This window comes from Nicotiana tomentosiformis, chromosome 3 (genome assembly GCF_000390325.3).
Source record: "Nicotiana tomentosiformis chromosome 3, ASM39032v3, whole genome shotgun sequence".
Lineage (NCBI taxonomy): Eukaryota > Viridiplantae > Streptophyta > Magnoliopsida > Solanales > Solanaceae > Nicotiana > Nicotiana tomentosiformis.
The window spans coordinates 8,409,842-8,434,066 of NC_090814.1; the positions used below are offsets into that span (position 1 = coordinate 8,409,842).

The window sequence follows — 24,225 nt, forward strand, 5'->3', positions numbered from 1 at the left end:
AAGTTAAAATATATTGGGGGCCCAGGCCCGAAACAAACTTAGAGTCCTGTCCACCTTCCACTTTAATTAGGCCGGCCCAATTATTGTTTTAGCTGGAGAGATTGACAGGAATAGCCCCTCAAGGGGCAGGTCTTAGCTGAATGTAGGTGATACTTAAAAAATGAGAAACTTTCAGAAATTACTATTGTTTAGTGGCTATTAATTTACTATAGCTATCATATACATAATTACTTCTTATAGCTACTATTCAGTTGTTACGGTAGTGTATTCGTTGTATTCGTGTTGTTATCTTCATGAATACAGTAGCAAAAGCGCTTAAAATCTGGGCAATCCAACTGTACGCGCATGTATTCGCGCCATGTATTCAAGAATACAATAACGGCAATCACCTTAAAAATAGGTATATCCAACTGTCTAATAATGAAAATAATATCAATTAGCGTGATACACTCCTAATATAACACAACAAAACCAATTCTAACATGCCTCCTTATCAACCCAATTAATTAGAATAATTTTTTAGTTGTATTTAACTTTTATATTTAGTGTATTTCAATATTTTTTTTATTGTTGTATTCATTAGATTCAATGTTTGTATTTACTGTATTCGCTATTTTATATTCAGTGTATTCAAATATATTTGTATTAACAGTATTTTATTTATTCATAATACATATTATTACTGTTGTATTAAGTATATTTCATTGTTTGTATTCATTATATTTATATTTGTATTCAGTGTATTTTACTGCATTTCACTATATTTTAAAATTAAATGTATTCACTGTTTATATTCTGTTCTATTTTAATGTTTGTATTCAGTGTATTTCAATGTTTATATCATGTATTCATGCATATTGTATGTACAGTATGCATGAATATAGGTGTATTCAACTGTATTAAAAAAATATAGATCTTTGAAATACATAAATAGATGCAAAAAAAATTTATTTATATAAAAATACAATGTGTTTGAGTGAATTTGTATAGAATACAATGTATTTGTATCATTGTATGTGACTAAATAGCAAAGAAGAGAAGAAAGTTCGTCAGAGATGGTGTTTTCCGCCCAAGAAGAGAAGAAAGTTCGTCGGATCCGTACAACAAATTTATGATAAAAGTTCATCAGATTGCTCCTTTCCATTCGAAAAATTCACTTTTTTCTATTTCCTGGCTGCCTTCTACTCTATTCAAATATCTTGTCGGCCATCAATACTAGGGCGTGTATCTTGAGTTGCTCGAAGAGAGAGAGATTCTTCTTTCTCGTCGGCCATCAATACTAGGGCTTGAGTTGCTGGAAGAGAGAGAGAAGAAAGAGAGAGAGAGAGAGAGAGAGAGAGAGAGAGAGAGAGAGAGAGAGAGAGAGAAATAAGAAAAATCTGAGAGAGAGATTCTTTTTTCTTGTCGGCCATCAATACTAGGGCTTGAGTTGCTCGAAGAGATAGAAGGAAGAGAGAGAGAGAAAGAAGAAAAAATCTTAGAGAGAATCTTGTACTATTAATTAAAGAAAGAGAGAGGAAAAACGTAAAATAGCGTATTTCATGCCTCAATGGTAGTATATACCATAAATATCTATTTTGCTATAAAATATAAAAGGTAGCTATAGAAAATAATATTTTAAAAATAATTTTAGCTTATAATAAATAGGATGTATACCTTTGCTATATGATGTAAAATTTCTTTAAAAATAGCTTTCGGATCCGCACACATCTTTTTAGGAGTTTCTCTACCGGACTAGATTGATCATCAAAGTCTACTCGATTGTCATATTTTTGCTCTTCAAGATTTCTCTACCGTATTGGTAGAGTTGATCTATATTATCTCTACCTATCTGTTAAGTTGTTCATCGAAATCTACCCGATTAGTATACTTTTTCTAGGTTGTTCTAATATAGTATTTTTTGAATTTGTAACTTCAATTTCGATCAAAGAACTCCAAAACTGATCTAATAAATCTCAAATTTGAAAGGGAAAAGGGTCAAATATACCCATGTACTTTCAAAAATTGTTTAAATATAACCTTTGTTATACTATGAGTCTAAATATACCCTTGTCGCTATACTTTGGGTTTAAATATACCCCTCATTTAAACGGAGTGACATGTGTCATCGTCCTATTGGGTAATGGGCATGCGTCTTATTAATTAATTAGGAGATATTTAGAATTGGCCAATAGGACGATGACACGTGTCATTCCGTTTAAATGAGGGGTATATTTAAACCCAAAGTATAGCGGCAAGGATATATTTGGGACTCATAGTATAACGAAGGGTATATTTAAATAATTTTTGAAAGTACAGAGGTATATTTGGCCATTTTTCCAATTTGAAATAAAGCTTCCAGATACCAACACAAACAATCCACAATCATCAATTTAGTCAAATAACACCAAACCAAAAAGATTCACTTTGTCTTCTTCAATACTTTCTAAGGTCCATTGATGGAGGTTTGAGATTTCTACAGTAAATCACCAAATTTTGCACTTGAACCGGAAATTTAAGCACAAATTATCAACATCCAAAGGATTAACTTCTATTTTCCAGTACGAAACAAGAATTTCAAACTTTAAAAGTTGAAAAACTATGGTGTTCAAGTTAAAAGTGAGTATATTTTGCTAAGACCAGTCAAAAGGGGATATTCCGCCAAGACCAGTCCATTTGGAGGACATGCCATGCAAATTTTTGTTTTAGCTGTCGCAGAAATTAATCATATTTATAGTTTGATAAAATAGAAGTGTTTGAAATTGTTACTTCAAAAATGAAATTGAAATAATTAGTTTGGTAGAATCTCAAAATAAACTTTTTAAGTATTGTAAAGTATTACCGTACTTATTATTTTACATCTGTTTGCATTGTCGGAATAAGGTTATATTTAGAGCAAAAAAGAAAGGAGGTTGGGTTCATAAGAAGGAACTGATTATAGCTAAATTGTAAATTTTCTTCTTTTTCTTTTGTTAACAAGGAAGAGCAGCATTAAGTAATTATTTAATGTAACAGACTAGTAATATAACTATGACGAACTACAATGTATTTATTTTAGTAACTAGTAATATATTTTAAAATCATCAAATATATCTTGCAACTATGAAGAACTACCAGTATCCAAACACATGGACTTGAAAATATGAAAGTGATTTATTTAAGATTTTATAAGTTAGCTTCTAATGATTGCTCATTTCAAATTAAATTGGTTTCATGTAATGCTCCAAAATATTTCATGTATTTTCATCTTGGTTGATGCTAATTCATGTGCCAAAATGATGACAAAATGTTTTGCATAAAAATGAAAAATTCAGTAAAACATCATCAACTTGGTATCAAAAAAAATATTGCCTAAACTAGCAGATAAGATAAATTACAAAATAAGCACCGTGCAGCATCATCAAAAATACCATATTGAAGCCAGAAATTGATATGAAGCAAAGGGTAGGTAGCAATTTGGGTGTTGTGAAAACCTATGGTATTTCAAATAAATATAGTTCAAGCCACTGATCAGCTAGTACATTGTGAAGTGGAACATATATAGAGATATACAAGGTAAATTCAGCACCACAATGGTGTATGATATCAGTGACCAAGCACTCACAAGGAACATGTGGAGGGATATAGGGAACATTTCTGATAGGAGATTTCAATTGTATTTGTATTCTAACATAGGGATAAACATCAATTGATGCAGGTCTGCTTCTTCTAAAAATTTATTTTTAGTTAATTAATAGCAACATGTATTGCCAAAACACGAATAAGAAATTTTGACCTCTTTATTTAAACTGATTTTTTTAAATCTAATTGGAAAGATCAAACTACAAAACATATCTAAGTCACCAGCCATTCAAATCATCCAATTGTAACCAAGTACGACAGAAGGTCGACTCAATAAAGTAAGACGATTTCAAATTGCACACTATATACAATATTCCAGCACAGAAATAAATTGGAAGACGAATAAGGTTGATTTGATTTACAAGACTGTACAAGAAGTTACTATTATTTACACGCTTTATTCACAACCAATTCTGTTGAAAGCACACAGAAAAAACGTCTTCAAAGAGCCTTTAGAACCATTTTGCTTGTCTTGTGAACCCCTTTGGCAGCAAGTCTAACAACAGATCGGCTCTTGTACAACCTGCAGAAACAACAGGTTTACTCACTGCACCTTTTATGTCCTAACAAAAATGTCAATCCCTTCAAAATATAGTTCATGTATGGCAAAGTCAGATGCATTGGATGTACGGAGATCAAAAGAACAAAATCTGCACTAAATTATCTCTCAAAAGATATAGTCTGATCATGTTTACAAATTGGTCTAGAATTTGAAGCCTCAACTGTGAAAGCTAAATAACAACAACAACAACCCAGTAAAATCCCACCAGTGGGGTCTGGGGAGGGTAGAGTGTACGCAGACCTTACCCCTACCCCAGAGGGGGAAGAGAGGCTGTTTCCGGGGTGAAAGCTAAATAACAGATTACAAAATTCAACCAAAAGTTCTGTATTTTTACACAAGGACCTAAAATATCCAAGAAATTTCACAGATCACATTCACATATTTCAATTGAAGTTATGTGGAAGTCGACGATGTTCCAGTCCAAATACAAAAATTTCTAAAACATGCAAGACCAGAAATATGAAGAACTAGAATGGAAAACATGGTCAGTGAGTCCGCCCCAACTCATTTAGGGTTTTTTGTTGTAGTATGTAAGATTAGAAACACAGGGAAGCAAAAAATAATAAATGAGTACTCACCCCACTAGAGCAAGTCCCCAGGTGGAAAGGACGTAGAACGTTTGTGCTGCATGCCAAATGTTGAACAATTTTTCTACTTTACCTGTGCCTTCTAATGCTTTTGTCAAGGCTGTAAGTCAAGTTGAAGACCACATAATAAGATGATGCTCAAGTAAAGATCATAAACACGCTATGGAAAATAAGAAGGAACGATCAATTAAGTAACCCAATCAACCAATCAATCTCCTCTAACAATCAATCAATCAACCAGTCTCTAACAATCACTCAACCTATGAATCTTCTCTCATCAAATCTATTTCTAATTCTAGCACTTAACCAAAAAGGTGCATTTTCTCCGCTCCCTCTCGAACATTTGAATGTAATTCTCTAACAAGACAGCATAAATCCCATAGATCTGGAGCTATTGTACACCACATAATCACCAAAAAAAAATGAAAATGGATGGCCAAACATTATCTAAAGGAAGACTATCAGAAGTAACCTATCACTTAAATATTTATTCCTAACAAGCATTTGGTTAGATCCAGCATTAAATCTTGAGAAGGCTCCCCATCTTAAAACATGTCCATGCCTATACATGTAAATCCATTATCCAAAAGAGAAAAAGTATGAAGAAGAAAATGTAGAAGCCATTGTAATGAAAATCTGTATCACCTAATCATCGAATTTTACGCCTGACTCTGGATGTTTTATGTTAAAAGAACGAAGAAAGAATAGGAGAGAACAAACAGCAACTTACTCTTTTGCAGTTCTTCAGGAGACATCTTCTGCAATTGCAATACACAGAAACAGTGAAAAGAATGACATGATCCCAACATAATTGAAAGGGAAGTATACTTTTAGTCCATGAGTTATTGAGTTATTGTTGTTTCAATCCCTGTGTTATTTGATGAAGCACATTTAAATTTTAGTTAACAAATGTGCAATTTTAATCAAATCATTGATGGAAGATAAAGGATAGTTATATAGCTCCGACTTTGATTTTCCTAATTGGTATTTAGGCACATATACCCAGCATTTCTTTACACCCATGCACATTCAACTACTTCTGCACTAGCTTGTTCTTGATTGAAGTCTATTACCAAATTATTTACATATTTTGGGAGTCCACATCAGCTATACAAAGTAGTTGTTCTGCAAAAAGGGTTCACCAATAGCAACCACACCAAAGCCTAACATGCAAGTGAAGAGACGTAATAACGAGGAAGGTGGATGACAGGAGTGCGATGAGGGTGTAATAAAGGGAAGTTGTGATAACGGTTGGTGGCAATGGTGAAATCTGATCCATTCTAGGAGGATCATCAGGAATTCTGCCGGATATCAAAGTTAGCACCTAGCCAATCAATTCGAAGGGTTTCTGTGGTTCAACAAAGTTCTTCTATGGCTGCATTACCTTTGACTACCCAAAAGCAGTGCTCTTCAACATTATCCATCAATTTAGAGTTGTACGAGTGGGGAATATAAAACCTGAAATTCCTTCCCACTAGTTTCAACATCTTGCTTCCCCTTATAATCACTAGCGTGAAACACCATCCAACACATCTACATCGAAGATAGAGGGGTGGTCCGTGTGGAAAGAAAGCTAATATACCAGAGAAGCAAAGACCAGAATGGAGCTATCTAACGTCTGTTATTTTACAATCAATGATGGGATTAAAATCACACAATTGTTTAAATTGAAGGTTAAATGTGCTTCATCAAATAACATAAAACAATAATCCAGGGACTAAAATTGCTATTTTCCCTAATTGAAATATGACAAACAAGCATAAATATATAAATTGCCTTGGTACCTGAGCCTTCGAATTGGATACTATGCATTTAGCCATAAAGTTGGCAACTGCATCTACAACATATTCCTCACTAACAATCACGTAATTTTCATTATCTATTCCACTTCTTTCTTCAAAATTGCTGGGGACCATTTCCTCAGTCACCCAAACCCACCAACTTGGGCCTTCAAGGCTCATGTTTACCAGAAGTTCTGCAGTCTCCACGTCAGAACCTAACAACATTTTGTTTCGGGTAAATCAGAACCTAACAATATATATATGTTTTCGATTTTTTTTTATTTTTTTATAAGGTAAGGTAACAGAATCTAACAACTTATTAAGAGTAAGATGTCAAGAAAAACACTCTTTTGAAAATGGAATACATTATGAGAGGGAAACACCAGTTTCCATAATACTCATCAACCAACTACTCAACTTTGGTAAACCTTTAGACTTCCAGCACATCTTACTTTTCTGCATTAAGTAGATGTCCTTTATTAACAAAGGGGGCAAGACATATAAAGATTAAGAGAACTTCAGAAAACGAATTAGTTAAATCCCTATGACTCGACCCACCTCCAACGAATGAATATATTCTGGGATTCATCCGATCTCACTCAATCCTACGTCCTACTCCACGACTAATCTCTTTTAATATACGAGAGTTAACAAATATTACTACAACTATTTTTTTATAAAGCGAAATTGTCCGGTTCAGCCTGTGCGTACTCGACTATTCCGCTGGGTACCTGCTACCTCCCACCAACACAGGTAGCAGAGTAACTCTGCCCACCAAAGTTTAGGTAGATGGTTAAATATCACCTAGTTTTTTGTCGGGGATTTGAACCAAAGTCTCCAAGGTTTACATCCACATCATTGACCATATAGACCACACTCTTGGGGCAAATATTACAACTATAACTGACAAAAACTAAATATCAAAGGACACAGAACAACACGAACCAGTAGGCTCCTTGAAAGGAAATTGACAGCCATCCCCATCAACGGAATTTCGATTGAGTGATTCCAGCTGTTTCAAAAAGCTTCCTGACTCCACAGCAGCTAACAGACGATCATGAAGCTACACAACATATTTAAAAAAAATATTAGAAAAATCAATTTTTTTAGCTATAGGGAGAAAAGGGAATAGGAATAAAAGGAAACATACATCAGGGGGGCAATCTTGAAGTAATAAAGGAGATTGTGACATGCTCTGAAGAAGCACAAGATTTTGTTGAAGCAACCGTTTCAGCCGCTCGTTTTCAGACCTCAACGATTTTAATTCGTCATCTTGTTCAGACACATCATACGGCGTCGTTTCGGAGCGATTATGGGTATGGTGGTGACAGTGTTCCACTGCTGACCATGCCACGTCGGCTACCTCCAATACCGTCTTCGCCACCTCAATCGGATTGTGCCCCTTCATATCTGGATTGATTTTGCTTTGAAATTGTATGGATTTTTAGGGTTTGATGTTTTGGGGATTCAGTAGAAACCCTAAATTGAAAAATTGGAGGAAGAAGGTAAATTGAAAAATAGTTGGATGGAATATGCGTAATCCAATCTATATATATACATATAGGTAGTTTTGTGAAGGTACTCCTTTGTTGTTTTGTTAATTGCACTTCGGGCCCCATATGTTCTTGAAATTCCAAAAGATGGTTGAGTTGAAGGTACTGAAAAGAAATGACGACAAAATAATAGATTTTTGTACTTTCCAAGTTTCTGAGAACGACCTAGGAATGAAGTAGCTTTCGGAGAATAAAAGCGTTTAAAATGTGTAAATAACTTTTTTACCTAGGGGTAGAGTTCGGTCCTTTGCATTAGTCAGAAACTTGGCCGAGAGAAAAAAAGACTACCCTCTCTCTAACTTCCACTAACCCAACATAACCCAAAATGCCCACAGGCCCACTTCCGGCACTTCAAACCCCACCGGAACCCCTTATATTTCCCATGCCCCCTACCTAGGGTATATGGAGGAGGATATGCCCCAAAAGAATTCCTTCAAGGAAATCCTCCTAGATGCAAACCAATTTTCATCTACCATGTACTAGGGGTGCTTATCGGGCGGATAATTATGCTTAACGGTTTGACTTATCGATTATCGGATTATAAATACAGTAATTCGCTAGTCATCCAATAAGACAACGGGCGGATTCGTATCAGATTAACGATTATCTGGCGGTTTATCGGCTAAATCAAATAGAAATTTTTTGAAAAATCATTCCATCAATACTAAACGGTTTCAAATCAATACTAAAATTTTAATACCATCTAAGATCTAGCAGTATTTTTGAATTGAAGAGTCTTCTTCCAAGTTCCAATCTAGTTTATATTCAAGACTACCCATACATGTATGAATCAATCAAACTTTTAGTAACATTCGTTCTTCACAAGAAATCCAGATTGTAAAACCAAAAATCCAGAAAATCAGACTTTAATTTATTAGATGCATGCAAAAAAGGACATAAAACCAGACAATCCAGCTATTGCGGATAAAACCAGCGGACAATTCAACAAATTACTTTCAATAGTACTTTACATACATTGGGGTAAAAGTGTAAATATAAAAATTCTTAACGGGTTAACGGTTTACCCGATAAGAAAATTGAGTAATCCGCCCCCAAGTCGTTAAGCCGTTAATTATAAAATCTCAATCCATTCACCATACATTACTCCGATAATCCGATACCAATAAGCCATCGGTTCGATTCGGTTAACGGTTTCGGTTCGATTTTGAACAGCCCTACCATGTACCAACTACCGCACCAATCACCCTTCGTCCCCTTATTTGAACTAAATGCCTGGAACATCTCGATCCCGCTGACGAATGAAGACAAAACCAGACTCTACCAACCTTGAAAAAAATCCCTAATTATCAAAGTATTTGGGAGGAAAATTTCCACACCAAGTGTTGCGAGCAAAGTTGGCACAAAACTAATAGAACCCCTTACCCTCATTGATTTGGGTCAAATTCAATCCCGAAGAGAGCATGAATCTTAACAGATGGTCCATAGTTTGTAGCGCGACATTTCTTATCGGTTTGCCGATAGGAACCAAATCTCGTCCTAGTATAATCTAAGATAGCCATAACAGCTGTGTGGATCAGGCTACCGCAGTTGCCGAGAGAATTCTACGATAAGGCCATTCTTGAACAAGTCAGCAACAGAATCGGAAAACTTTTAAAGATCGACACATGTACCTCCTCCACCCTAAGGGGAAGGTACACAAGGATCTGTATTCAAGTACCATTGGAGATCCTAGTTACCACTACAGTTACTAGAGGTACCCACACCCAGCCTATATTGTATGAGGGGGAGGGGATCCTTTGCAAGGCCTGTGAGAGGATTAAGCATACAATTAGGTTTTGTTCGTTCAACGCTAAACCCTTAGACCAAAACCCACAACCAGATCCCCACACAAATAACCCCCCACCACCAGAGAAGAAGCATTGCAGAAAGGAGATGGTCAATGGACAACCGCCCCTTTTAGGGAAAACAAGCATCTACAACGGCATTAGAAGGGAACACTGGCAGAGGTTACCCAAACACAAGTAAAGCGATTCAATCCGGCGTTAGGTACATTCCTTGCCCTAAATCACAGGCCTTCCATGGGCTCCACAAATTTGGGCCGCATTGAAAATGACCCAGGGAGTCAGTTGGCCCAAAGGGGGCGATCTCTTCAACAAAAATGGCTAGATACCTCCCTAAGGGCTTCTGTGGCCCAGAAGCAAATTAGCCTAAATCAACAATTGGCCACGAGTAGCCTACGTGACCCATCACACGTCAAACTATTTGGCCATAAAAGGCACCTACCTAACATACCAATAAAAGATGCCTATTTGGGCATAATATCTAACACCCACACTCATAAGTTTGATACCAATGAGAGGGAAGAAGATACCTTAAGTGGACTTCTATCTGTATCCCCTAAATCAGATATTATTACACAAAATAAAAATACCCCAGTCTCTTAAAGAGATACTCTGACAGCCCAATCGCATTTGTTAGTGGGACAACCCACCCCAAGGAAACATCAATCTCGCTCCACTCACACGCACAACCCACTCCCTCCCTCTCTCTCCTCCGACTGTGTCACCTACTATACAGATAATCGAGTACCTACTTCACGTCAATCTCCTGTAGTTACCAGTGAGAAGACCTTGCTTGTCAATCCTCCAAGATTGACTGCTCAAGCAAGATCTCCAAACACACCTCCCAACGAATCAGACATGGCTTATAACCACAGTCCCAATAATATGATTCATTCTTCCCAGCCCCTCTCCTAGAGATTCCACGAGGCTGAGTTTAGTAATAGAGAACTCAAGCTCAAACACCAAAACCCTAATTACCTCCCCACTAACACTCCCATCCACCTCACTACCACCGGAACACACGCTAGATTCATGGCTGGAACTAGCATTGCAGGGGAACAATCAAAAATTTCAATTGATGGTGGGGTCAGTCCCCATGGAAATCACAGTCCAGGACCCTCGATGCTTAGTGAGACTAGCCATATAACTACTCCATCAGGGCCTGTCAAACTTTGGACACCAGTTGTAGATGTCCACCATGCTTCAGGCATAATACATGGGGACAAAGCAACCATTGTCCATGAAGGAGATCAACAACCTAATGGCCCACATGTGCTAGTCTATGCTTTTATTTCCTCTAATGAACCTAGAGACTCCAACCCCATCACCCAACTATACCTTGTGGCCACCAATAGTTTACTCCCCCTCCCCATCCTCTTGTCCACTATCCCCCATCAACTATCTGAGAAGGGGACTCAACAACACACTGAGTTACCTCAGAGAATCCAATGTGGATCTGGAAAATCTCATAGAAAAGTTGGGCGCCTAAAAACAAAAGCATTCCTTATGCAAGAACCAATGAAAATAGAGTTCAAAGAGCCATTAGGAGAAATGTTTATTGCTCTATGCCCCAGAAAGCTAACAAGATGCTCAATAGATCTCTGAGTGCCCTTATCTCAAGGCTTAGGGAACTCAACAGTATCCTTAAAACCCATGTTGGGTGTGATGAAGCCAACCCCTGTGGCCAAGGGGAATTGGAACCAAGAGGAAGGCCCTTTTAACAATCCTGCGCTGTTGGTCCTTCTTGAAACTAGGATGGCAGACCACAAGCACCTCACTGCTGAGCTCCAGTTTGATGCTCAATTCCAAACTCCCTCTATTGGCCAATTTGGTGGTATTGTGCTAATGTGGAAGGAGGACTTGCTGAAGCTGAAAAATGTGTCCACCTCACCTCAAGGGATCCATGCCATGGTGCAGGTAATTCCATCTTCCTTAAAATGGCTATTATCTGCTATTTATGCTAGTAACTGCTTAGCTGATAGGACTGGACTTTTGGGAGCTCCTAGAAGACTTAGCTTCTGTATATAGGGGAAACTGGCTAGTTGGGGGTGACTTTAATGAAATTCTGAAAGCTAGAGATAAGTTAGGTGGTAATTCCTTAAATTTCAATAGGAGTAATGGATTCTGGTAGTGTCTCAATCAATGTAAGCTAGTGGACCTAGAATTCAAAGGCTCTAAATACACCTGGACCAATAAAAGATATACTAGGAGGCAAGACCTGATCCTGGAAAGACTTGATAGATGCCTTGCTACTAATATTTAGATATAACGTTTCCCTGAAACCACAGTGACCCACCTTCCTAGGACTCATTATGATCATTGCTCTTTACTCTTCAACAACCCGAGTAACCACCACATTAGATACAAAAAACCTTTTAGGTTTGAATCCATGTGGTGTAACCACCCTAAATTTTTGTCCATTGTGCAACAAAGTTTCTCCCCTGAGTATAACATCCATAAGGCTACTAAGATCTTAAAAAGTAGGGCAACCAATTGGAATAAACATGTGTTTGGCAATATATTCCCCCCCCCCCCCCCAAAAAAAAAACATATCCTTGCTAGATTAAATGGCATACAAGGATCCAATAGTTACCCATTTAACACCTTTCTCTAGAGTCTAGAAGCTAATCTAGCCTGGCAAGCGCAGATGCGCAAATAAACTTTGGGACTTTGGTCAACATTTTGAGCAAACAGACTCGGATCAGTATTTTGACAGTTCCGGTAGGTCCGTATCGTAAATTGGGACTTGGGCGTATGCTCAGAATCAAATTCCGAGGTCCCTAGCCCGAGATATAGAATTTTGATAAAAAATTAAAAGTTTAAGTTCAAATAGTGACCGACTGTCGAATTATGTGCAAACGACCCCATAATAGAATTTTGATAATTTCAAGAGCTCTGTATTATGATTTTGGACTTAGGAGCGTGATCGGAATTTTATTTGAAAGTTCGTAGTGAATTAGGCTTGAAATGCCGAAAGTTTAATTTTTGGAAAGTTTGACCGAGTGATTGACTTTTTGATATCGGGGTCGAAATCCGGTTTTGAAAATTTGAGTACCTCCGTTATGTTATTTATGACTTGTGCGCAAAATTTGAGGTAAATCGGACGTGATTTGATAGGTTCCAGAGTCATTTGTAGAAATTAAAATTTTTAAAGTTCATTAGGCTTGAATCTATGTGTGATTCGTGTTTTAGTGTTGTTGGATATGATTTGAAGGCTCGACTAAGTTCGTATGATGTTTTAGAACTTGTTGGTACATTTGGTTGAGGTCCCAGGGGCCTCGGGTGTTTCGGATGGTTTACGGATCAAATTCGAACTTAGAAGAAATAGCTGAAGTTTTTGCCCTCTGCTGCATTCGCACCTGCGGAAATTCTATCGCATGTGCGAGCTTGCAGAAGTGAGCCTGGCAAGCACAGATGTCCAAATAAACTTTGGGATTTTGGTCAACATTTTGAGCAAATAGACTCAGATCAGTATTTTGACAGTTCCGATAGGTCCGTATCGTAAATTGGGACTTGGGCGTATGCTCGGAATCAAATTCCGAGGTCCCTAGCCCGAGATATGGAATTTTGATGAAAAATTAAAAGTTTAAGTTCAAATAGTGATCGACTGCCGAATTATGTGCAAACGACCCCATAATAGAATTCTGATGATTTCAACAGCTCTGTATGGTGATTTTGGACTTAGGAGCGTGATCGGAATTTTATTTGGAAGTTCGTAGTGAATTAGGCTTGAAATGCCGAAAGTTTAATTTTTGGAAAGTTTGACCGAGTGGTTGAATTTTTGATATCGGGGTCGAAATCTGGTTCTGAAAATTTGAGTACCTTCGTTATGTCATTTATGACTTGTGCGCAAAATTCGAGGTAAATCGGACGTGATTTGATAGGTTCCAGAGTCATTTGTAGAAATTAAAATTTTCAAAGTTCATTAGGCTTGAATCTATGTGTGATTCGTGTTTTAATATTGTTAGATGTGATTTAAAAGCTCGACTAAGTTCGTATGATGTTTTAGGACTTGTTGGTACATTTGGTTGAGGTCCCCGGGGCCTCGGGTGTTTCGGATGGTTAACGGATCAAATTCGGACTTAGAAGAAATAGCTGAAGTTTCTGCCCTCTGCTGCATTCGCACCTGCGGAAATTCTATCGCATGTGCGAGCTCGAAGAAGTGAGCCTGGCAAGTGCAGATGCGCAAATAAACTTTGGGGCAATGGTCGCAGGTGCGAGGGAAATTCCGCACCTGCGTGAGCGCAGATGCGGAGGGACGCGCGCAGAAGCGGCATGCGCAGGAGCGCAAACAGGCGCGCAGATGCGGGCAAAGGCGCAAAAGCGGGTCTTTTTCCGCACATGCCGTTGGCGCAGAAGCGGCCAAGTTGCCGCAGATGCGAAAATCCCTGGACAGTACAAAAACAGAGGGGTTCCGAGCTTTTGCCATTTTTTGGGCATTTCAAGCTCGGGTTGGGTGATTTTGAGTAAGGTTTTCACGGAAAAACTTGAGGTAAGTCCCTTGTGATCATTTCTACTCCATAATATTGACAACAGGAGTTTAATGTTATCCTTAAGAATTAAGATGACTTCTGAAAGCTCAAATCTAGGATTAACTAGTTGTGTGAGGGGGATTCCAACACCAGGTCTTTCCACACCTCAACCCTTAACAGGAGAATGAGGAACAAAATCCTTTGTTTGAAAGATGAGGTAGGAAACTTAATCCAAGAACCCCCAGCACATCAAAGAAGCCATCATTAGTACTTCTCCAATATCTTCACCTCTGAACACATTCAATCCAGTAGGACTCCCTCTCCCCCCCCCCTCCCCCCCCCATAGTGAAGATAGACCCCATGTCCTTGATAACAGAGCCAAGCAAGCTTTGGATTCCCCTCCGAGGCTGTCTGAGATTAGTTGTGCCCTAAACTCCTTTAAACCTATAAAGGCTCCAAGTCCAGATGGCTTTCACCCTCTCTTCTACCAGAAGCATTGGCACATCCTCTCAAACCAGATAAATAACTACTACATGTCAGTGTTTTCATCTGGAATCATGCCCCATGAGGTTAACAGAACCTACCTCTGTCTAATCCCCAAATGTCCTAATGCTACTATGTTGAGAAACTTCAGACCTATAGGAGCAGCTAGGGGTGTTCAAAACTGAACCGAAATAGAAAACCGAACCGAAATCGAAGCTTAATGGCTTATTGGTATCAGTTTAACGGTTTAACGGACGGGGAACGGATTAAAATTTTTTTATTAACGGCTTATCGGTTTGGGGGCGGATTATTCAATTTTCTTAACGGATAATCCATTAACCCGTTAAGAATATATATATATATATATATATATATATATATATATATATATATATATATAAAATTTATTTTTATCCATATATATATTAAATAATCAAAAACCCTTCTTCCACTTTCAGTACTCTATCTATTACTAATTTACTATTAGATATTTAGTTATAATTTACTATTCCAGTTAGTTACTATTAGATAATTTTGATGTCATGTGTTATACCCAGTGTTCTCTTCTATTTCTTCTAATAGTTATAAGTTGTTAATAGGCTCATCCCCAGTGATGATTCTACTGGGAAATACACTGGAATGTAGCTCTATATTTCTTCTATTTAGCTCTCTTCTTAGGTGACATATTCTATAGATTGGAATGTAGTCTGCTGAGCATATGAATTTTATTTTGAGTCACAACGGTCAGCAAACAATCCGATAAATCGCCCGATAAGAGCTAAACTGATACCAATCCGCCCGATATCTTATCGGGTGGTTGGCAGATTAATACATTTAAAAATCGATAACCGATAAGCCAAACCGTTAAGAGTAAATAACCGCCCAATCTGCCCGATAAGCAGCCCTAGGAGCAACACCATGTACAAGCTAATTACCAAAATCTTGTCAATAGAACAAACCTGTCCTTAACAATATCATTTGCCCCACTCACGTCAGCTTCCTCTCTAATAGAAGAGCTGCTGATAATGTCATTGTGGTTCAGGAATACATTAACCACTTTCAGAAGATGAAATGGAAAAATGCTAACATGATCTTAAAAGTAGACATTGAGAAAGCATTTGATAGGCTGGAATGGTCCTTCATCAGGGACTCCGTGCTCTTCTTCAATTTTCCTGATAGACTAATCACCTTGATTATGTCTTGCATCACTACCAGTTCTATCTCTGTCCTTGTTAATGGAGACAAAACCAACTTCTTCAACCCAACTAGGGTCATTAGACAGGGCCCCCCATTTCCCTTTACCTCTTCATCATTTACATGGAAAGGCTCTCTAGAAATTAGGGGTGTTCAAAACCGAACCGAAATCGAAACCGAAGCTTAATGGCTTATTAGTATCGGGTTAACGGTTTAACGGACGGGGAATAGATTGAAATTTTTTTATTAACGACTTATCGGTTTGGAGCGGATTATTCAATTTTCTTAATGGATAATCCGTTATATATATATATATATATATATATATATATATATATATATATATATATATATATATATATATATATATATATATAATTTATTTTTATCCATATTACTGCTCTGAACAATTGTACGAAGTGCAAAGTGAATTGTACTTTTTTATTTTTATCCATAAATATGAATTGATATTCTTGGATGTTGTTACTTCTAAGTAGTGGGTTAATTAGGTATCTGGACAGAGGTATTGTCCAAACAGATTTTTAATTATTACTCCCAACTTGTATGTATGACACTTTTAACTTTGACCCAACAAGCTTGTTCACTGGAACGAGTTTCATATATTGAAGAAATGTCTCAATTGTGTTGCTGCTGCTGGAACTCGTGCAGATATAAAATGTTATCTTTCAGTGTCTTATATTTTTACTTCGGTTTATTACACGATTTTCTAATTAAAAAAGCACAATCTAAACCGATAATCGCCCGATAACCGCCCGATAATAGCTAAACCGATACCAACCCGCCCGATATCTTATCGGCTAGCTAGCGAATTAATATATTTAAAATTCGATAACCGATAAGCCGAACTGCTAAGAGTAAATAACCGCTCGATCTGCCCAATAAGCAGCCCTACTAGAAATATAGATGAGGCTGTTAGGAACAACTCCTGGTTCCCTATCAACATCAGCAGGAGTGGTCCCAAGATCTCTCACTTATTTTTTGCTGATGACCTCACTTTATTTGCTAGGGACAACAATAAGAATTGCCATACTATCTTAAAGGCACTAGGGGATTTCAATAATGCCTCTGGCTAGAAGGTCAACTTCTTAAAGTTCAAGGTTTTTTTCAGTGCCAATTGTAGGGAAGATTGGCCCAATCACTACAGCTCAATCCTGGGCATCAAGATTGGCTCATCTTTTGGCAAATACCTTGACTTTCTCATTTTTCACAAAAGACCCACAAACAGTGACTTTTAATTCATCATAGATAACCTTAACACCAAGCTGGCTGGCTGGAAAACAAGGTTCCTTAATATGGCTGGCCGTACTACTCTAGCTAAAGCTAGCATGAGTAGCATTCCCAGCCATGTTATGCAGTACATAAAGCTGCCCTCTAAAATAAGCAACTAGATTGATAAAATTCAAAGGAATTTTATCCGGGGCACTACTGTTGAAAAGAGAAAGCTCCTTATAGTTAATTGGGAAACCATTACAAAACCAAAGAACATGGGGGGCCTGGGGATGCAACAAGCTCATATGAAGAATAAACCTTGCCATACTAGCTTAGCATGGAGAATGTAAAATAACACCAGCTCTATCTGGGCTAGAGTGCTCGTAACGCTTTTAGTGCCTGTATTGACTGGAAAATACGGCTCCCCTTTTTGTTTTTGGAGCATCTGGAAAACCAGAAACACAAATGTGTTTTAAAAGAGAAATAACCACATATCTACCCAACAAGCAATTGCTATGGCAGTTGAGTACTGCCATGTAGCTACTAGGCAGAATCCAATCCCTGAAAAAGTCACTCTTAACCTCAAATGGCAACCACCAGAGGCTAGGACCCTAAAGCTTAACATTGATGGAGCTGCTTGTGCTTCAACTGGAGATGTGGGTGATAGAAACTAAGGGTCCACCAAACTATATAGAGAACCAGATTCTTTATTAGTTCCCACAGAACACACGCACACTGCAGTAGGTAAAAGACACAAAGCAGTTTTACGTGGAAAACTCCCAGCTCACGGGATTAAAAACCACAACCTACCCTTGTAGAATTTCAACTTCACTACTCAGCAAACTTTAGATTACAACCTATTGTAACATAGGAATTAACCTCTTAATACCTCACTAACTTGTAACAACTCTTATTACAAGCCATTTTGTAATAACTCTATTACAAAGACTTAACCTAGGAATTAACCTATTAATACCTCACTAACTCGTAACAACTCTATTACAAGCCACTTTGTAATAACTCTATTACATAGACTTACAACTCGACTAATTCTAGCCAAGACACAAACACAAGGGTTTATGATTTACAAAGATTTTCTGCACAATGCTTCTAACTAAGCTAAGTAGGAATTACAAGTAAAGTACTTTAACAAAGGTGCAACACAACTAGGGACATGTAATGACTCAATACATGAAACTGGTCCTTCGTTATGTTATTCTTTGTTCTTGATGCCCTTGAGAATCACTTGCAAGATTGGCACAGACTTGAGAGAGTGCTTGATCGATTCTTGAATGTGCAAGTATTTTGTTTTACCTTTTCTTGATATAAATAACTCATTTGTGACATCACTTGAATGATGCAAGCAAGTTAGGTAAAGGGCATTCCCCATAAAGTTGACTGATGCACTATTTTTGTACTGTTGCGTGTGCAGGAAGCAACTTTACAGCTGGGTACGATCATCAGGGGAATGTATGTCTATCTGTTCCCCTTGTTGTTTCTTTGTCGTCTGAAGAGTTGATTTACATCTCCAGCTTGAGACTTGTTATTCTCACATACTTGAGGGTGTGTATCAGGTTTCTTATCTGGTTCTTGTCATTAAGTTTGTTAGATCATCAAAACATTACAAGGTACATATAACCTATCAATTTTCCCCCTTTTGATGATGACAAACTTATAATTGAAGTTTCCCCCTAAGAACCAGAATGACATACACATAACCTGTATTCCCATGAATATGTTGAATATGTTCATGTATTCCCCCTGAATCTGTTCCCCAACTTGTTCCCCCTCAATTATTTTCCCCCTTTTGGCATCTTAAAAAGATTAGTAGCAAGCAATAAGCAAGAAGAGGTCTAGCTTGGTTAACTCATGCCACATATGTGCACACAATCATGACTAAAAATAGAGTAGAAGAACAAGATATGCACAACAAAAGGACGAGAAATCCATTAATTTTGGAAATAAATAGGGAGCAGTTCCATTGATACACAATCACCACAAAATAAAAACAACAAAAAAGTACCAGTCATCAAAAATATCCAAACACATGAAACAAAAACAACTTGAACTGAAACTTGACACTGGGAAGGGAATGACTCTAAGGAGTAATGGAATGGAAAGCCTTAGATGAAGAGGCAAGGGAGTTAAGAAGGATGTCCATTCGAGCATTAGCTGACATCTGCTCATTGAGCAGTTTCTCCTTCAGGTCCTCAACCTGTTTCCTGAGGTCGGCATTTTCTTTGGCCAAACGGGCAACCTCTGTGCTGTGAGAGCTGCTGGAACCAGGTGCCTCCTGAAGCTGACTTAGCTGACCCTCAAGAATGGCATTCCTTGCCTTCAGCTTCCTTATCTCATCAGTGGCATTATTTTGGGCGTTGATCAACTAGGAGATAGTAGAAGTGCTGCCAACCCTTCCAACCTTATCAATACACTCACATTCCTCGAGGGTGGTTTTGGAGAAGGTTTGGTTACAAGTAAATACTTTAGCTTTTCCCAAAGGGACTTTGAAGAATTCAAAAACCTTAGTGAGGAGAAACCCGTACGGCAACCCATGATTACCTTCCTTGAACTCTGCTACTTTCTTCATGTGCTCTATCATAAAACCAGGCAAATTTATGGTGGTGTAGCCATCCAGCGCTTCCATAAGAACCAAGTCTACTCGTGATGTAATGGAACGTCTTTCAGCATGTGGGAGCAGAACTTTGTTCACCATTTCGAACAACAGTTGGTACACTGGAAGAAGGGCCTTCTTGTGTACCCGTTCCCCTTGCTGTACTGCCTTATCCTTCATAATGGCATTTTTGAAATTTGTAGAGCAGACCCCACAATGGATGACATCCCATCAGTGGGCACGCCCAGAATGGCTCCCAGTACACTAGTGTCCATCACAAAATCAACACCGTTCACTTTCAGACAAATCTTATCATCATCAACTGTGAAGAAGTCAGCATAGAAGCTATGCACTTCTGCCTCATATACCTTGGGATTGTCAGCTGTGAACAGATGTGTCCACTGTTGGAATTCACAGATCTCCGCTAATTGGCATATTCCTGACATATCCAGAATATCGGGGGCAAATGTACGGCCCCACAGTACCTTTTGGATTCTCAGTTTTTCCCTTCCAGCATCCTGGGTTGCACCAACCTTGGTCCTCTTAGAGGAACCAGGTTCTTCACTAGCACTAGCCTTCCTTTTCACTGATTGTCTTGCCCTTTTTCTTTTCCCACCAGATTTTTTAGACACATTTTTCTCAGACACTTGTTCAACCAACTCTTTACCAGATTTCTCAGCTACTTTCTCACAATATTTTCACCCTCAAACTTGCTCAAGTCCATTTCACTCACATATGATTTCCTTTTGGACTTTGGAACAATAAGTTTCTTTGAGGACTTACGAACTAAGGAACCAGATTCCTCTTCTACCTCATCATCAACATCAACGACTAGTGCATGAGGCACTACCTTCTCATTCACAACCTTTCCATCTTTCACCAATCTCCTCTGCTTCTTTTCTTTTTTGCTTTTTCTTAAAACTGACTCAAGTTCTTCCTTCTTCTGCAACCTAGTGATAGGTCTCTTGGAAGTTAACTCTTGGGGAGTTGCTTGACTATTCCTTGCCCTGATGAAGTTCGCAAGAGCCACATTGTCATAGTCATCTTTACTCCCTTGGTTTTCCTCCTTAGACAGAGATCGCATATCGGGAGAAACAATGGCCAATGGCTCAGCATAGAAATGAGGAGAGAGAGCGGGAGCAGGATCGGTACTGACCTGAGGTTCTTTAGAAGAACAGAGAGTTTCATCCCAAGTAGGAGCATAGTGCTCCTCTTGTGTGGAGGGATCAAGTCCCTTAGAAAGTTCCCCAATAGTACTGTCTGGTGCCAGATTTTTAACAGGCACCAGTTCCCTTCCCTTCCCTTCACCAGTAGACTATCACCTTCCCCCTTAGACCCATTTGTTTCAGACACGCCTTCATATTCATCAACTACACAGCCCTCAACAGTAATTGACAACATGTTCTATATGGTCTCTTGTTCTTGCAAACCCAAAGTAACTTCAGAAGGCATAAGAGGATCATTACCTGTAGGATCAAAGCCCGGGGCTGCCATTGTCGATTCATCACTGGTATGACCCACACCTTATTCTTTAGCAGAACTTTCTTCCACTGGTAGACTAGAAATTTCTTGATTTTCTTCTCCATCCACTCTATCTTCGTCAACCATCTTTTCCGGCGAGGCAGAAGTAGAGGTCACAACCATAAATTTCTTGGGAGTCAGTGTTTTGCGACTCCGATAAGAACCAGAACTCGATTGGGTTGGAGAAGAAGCAGAAGGTGGTTGTGACTCTAGCTTAGGGTTTGGACTAGTCAGAACAGGGAGTGTGGGATCTGTCACTGGTGTTTCAACGAATGAGGACATAGTGGGGATGATGCTTGGAACATTTTGTGTTTCCTGATTGTCAGACATGGTTGAGTGTAATTAGTTGAAGAAGAGAGTTTGAAGAATAAAAAGGGGAATTTTGGATTCTTGATGTGAACAGTTCTGAAAGTGACTGTGAATGGATTATTTAAGAGGGGTGAGAGACCACTTGGGTATCAATTTTGGGTAGTCGGGTTGCTTCATAAATGGTGAGATGTTTGGATTCAAGTAGCAACAAAGAGGAAACTAACAATTTAATGATGTGGCATCATTTCAGCCGTTTAAAAAATTATGCATGAGAGTATAGAGGAACTACTAACCTATGTCAAAGGAACCAAGTTCCCTGACAGAGTTCGAAAATGAAATCCTCATCCTTTGACCAACGTGCAATGCATTAGCTACTTGTCTCTCTGTAATCGTCATGCGTGTCTACTTGTAACGGTATAGAGGTGAGTTAGACTGCACCAGAAAATACTTTTTAGCTATTTTACCTGTACATTTCTTTCATAGCCAATCATCGAGGGACCAGGTCCTGTGAAAAACGATTCTTCTCAAAGTGCTCTCTGTTCAGTGCTTTGGTAAAGATATTTGCAATTTGATCTTCTGTACATTATGCAGATAAGCCCTTTTTCAACATTATCTCTGAGGAAATGCTGTCGCACATCAATGTGCTTTTTTCTCTTATGTTGAACTGGATTCTTTGCCATGTTGAGAGCACTGGTGTTGTCACATAGTAAAGGCACACAATCAGAAAACACACCAAAAACTTCTAGTTGCTGCTTGATCCACAATAGTTGAGCATAGCAAGAGATAGCCGCCACATATTTAGCTTCTACCATTGAAAGATCCACTGAGTTTTGTTTTCTTGTACCCCATAAAATTAGACACGAATTCAGAAAGTGTGCCATTCCAGAAGTGCTTTTCCTATCCACCAGATAACCAGCATAATCCGCGTCAGCATACCCGATCAAGTCGAAATTGTCTCTTGATAGATAGTAGAGAACCAGGTCCTGTGATCCTTTGAGATACCTAAGTATTCTTTTAGCAACCTTCATATGAGATTCCTTTGGATTAGATTGAAACCTGGCACACAGTCCCACACTAAAAATGATATCTGGACTGCTTGCTATGAGATACAAGATTGATCCAATGATACCTATGTACATAGTCTCATTCATAGGGGAACCGGGTTCATCCATATCCAGACGAGTGACAGTGGCAATATGAGTATCAATAATTTTTGAGCTTTCCATTTCAAACCTCTTCAGAAGCTCTTTGATGTACTTCTGCTGACTTATCATTTTTCCCTTAGAAATTTGCTTGACTTGCAAACCCAAGAAGAAATTCAATTCTCCCATCATGCTCATTTCAAACTCGCTTCACATGAGCGTTGCAAACTCTTCACACAGAGAATCATTTATTGCACCAAAGATGATGCCGTCAACATAAACTTGCACAATAAGCAGGTTCCTCCCCCGTTTCTTCAGAAATAAAGTGTTGTCAATTTTTCCCTTTGTAAAGCCATTTTCTAGAAGAAATTTGGACAACCATTCATACCATTGTTGAGAATAAAATATTTGCAGCCAAATGTCCTCAAATTTTTTAGCTTGGACTTCCTTCTGTTTAGCGGGTCATAAAGGGGTTTTGTTCAGGAGGGACCTGATCATGAACCTATTCACCAAGTAGTACGCAATGTTTACTGCTTCTGCCTAGAAACTCTTCGCAATGCCACTGTCAATCAACATTGTTCTTGCCATGTCTCCAAGAGTCCTATTTTCCCTTTCCACAACACCATTTTGTTGAGGTGTTCTTGGAGCTGAAAAAATTGTGACTTATGCCATTTTCAGCACAGAATTCGTCGAATTTGACATTGTCAAATTCTATGTCGTGATTAGATTTTATACACGCCACATTATGGCTCATTTTCACCTGGATCTTCTTCACAAATGCAGCAAATACTGGAAAGGTTTCATCCTTGGTTCTGAGAAACATGGTCGAGTTGAATTTGGAGTAATCGTCCACTATAACAAAGATGTACTTCTTTCATCCTCTACTTGGCACCCTCATAGGTCCACACCGATCCATATGGAGGAGATCAAGTGGCCTTGAGGTACTCACTTCCTTTTTGGGCTTGAAGGAGGATCTGACTTGCTTTTCTTTTGCGCATGCATCATACACCTTGTGATCCTTGAAGCTTGAGTTGGGCAGGCCACGAACCAGGTCTTTCTTGACCAACTTACTTAGCAACATAAAGCTTGCATGACCCAATCTTCTGTGCCATAGTTCAGCATCATCATCAACATCACTTAGACAGCTGAGATTACCACTTTGCAGGGACTTAAAATCAGCAACATAGATGTTTTTGTATCTTTTCGCCACTAGCACCACTTCACCAGTCACAAGATTTGTGACTGTGCATGTATTTAACACAAATTCCACCTTGTTTCCCTTGTCACAGATTTGGGAGACACTCAACAAGCTGTACTTCAATCCGTTGACATAGTACACATTTTTAATAGAGTGAGAGAGTGACTTCCCAATCCTTCC

At 38.5% G+C, this 24,225-nt stretch overlaps 2 protein-coding genes across 2 annotated transcripts in view; both read right to left on the minus strand.

Annotated features, from left to right (window-relative positions):
* Positions 1–3,874: 3,874 nt before the first annotated feature.
* On the minus strand, positions 3,875–8,058 carry LOC104107325 (uncharacterized). Its single transcript, XM_009616091.4, has 6 exons — positions 7,681–8,058; positions 7,476–7,593; positions 6,534–6,745; positions 5,480–5,507; positions 4,741–4,849; positions 3,875–4,123 (listed from the first exon to the last, which is right to left on the minus strand). Exons 1-6 carry the CDS (start codon positions 7,936–7,938, stop codon positions 4,042–4,044), a joined length of 807 nt encoding a protein of 268 aa, XP_009614386.1. The 5' UTR covers positions 7,939–8,058; the 3' UTR covers positions 3,875–4,041.
* A 15,329-nt stretch (positions 8,059–23,387) lies between these two features.
* The window catches only part of LOC117275461 (uncharacterized), a 5,376-nt gene continuing 4,538 nt past the window's right edge, over positions 23,388–24,225 (minus strand). The window contains exons 8-10 of the mRNA XM_070197923.1: positions 23,756–24,225; positions 23,583–23,659; positions 23,388–23,494 (exon numbers count right to left, since the gene is read on the minus strand). The exon at positions 23,756–24,225 is cut by the window's right edge and continues 18 nt beyond it. Coding sequence (XP_070054024.1) covers positions 23,388–23,494; positions 23,583–23,659; positions 23,756–24,225 — 654 coding nt within the window. The remainder of the gene's footprint in view (positions 23,495–23,582; positions 23,660–23,755) is intronic.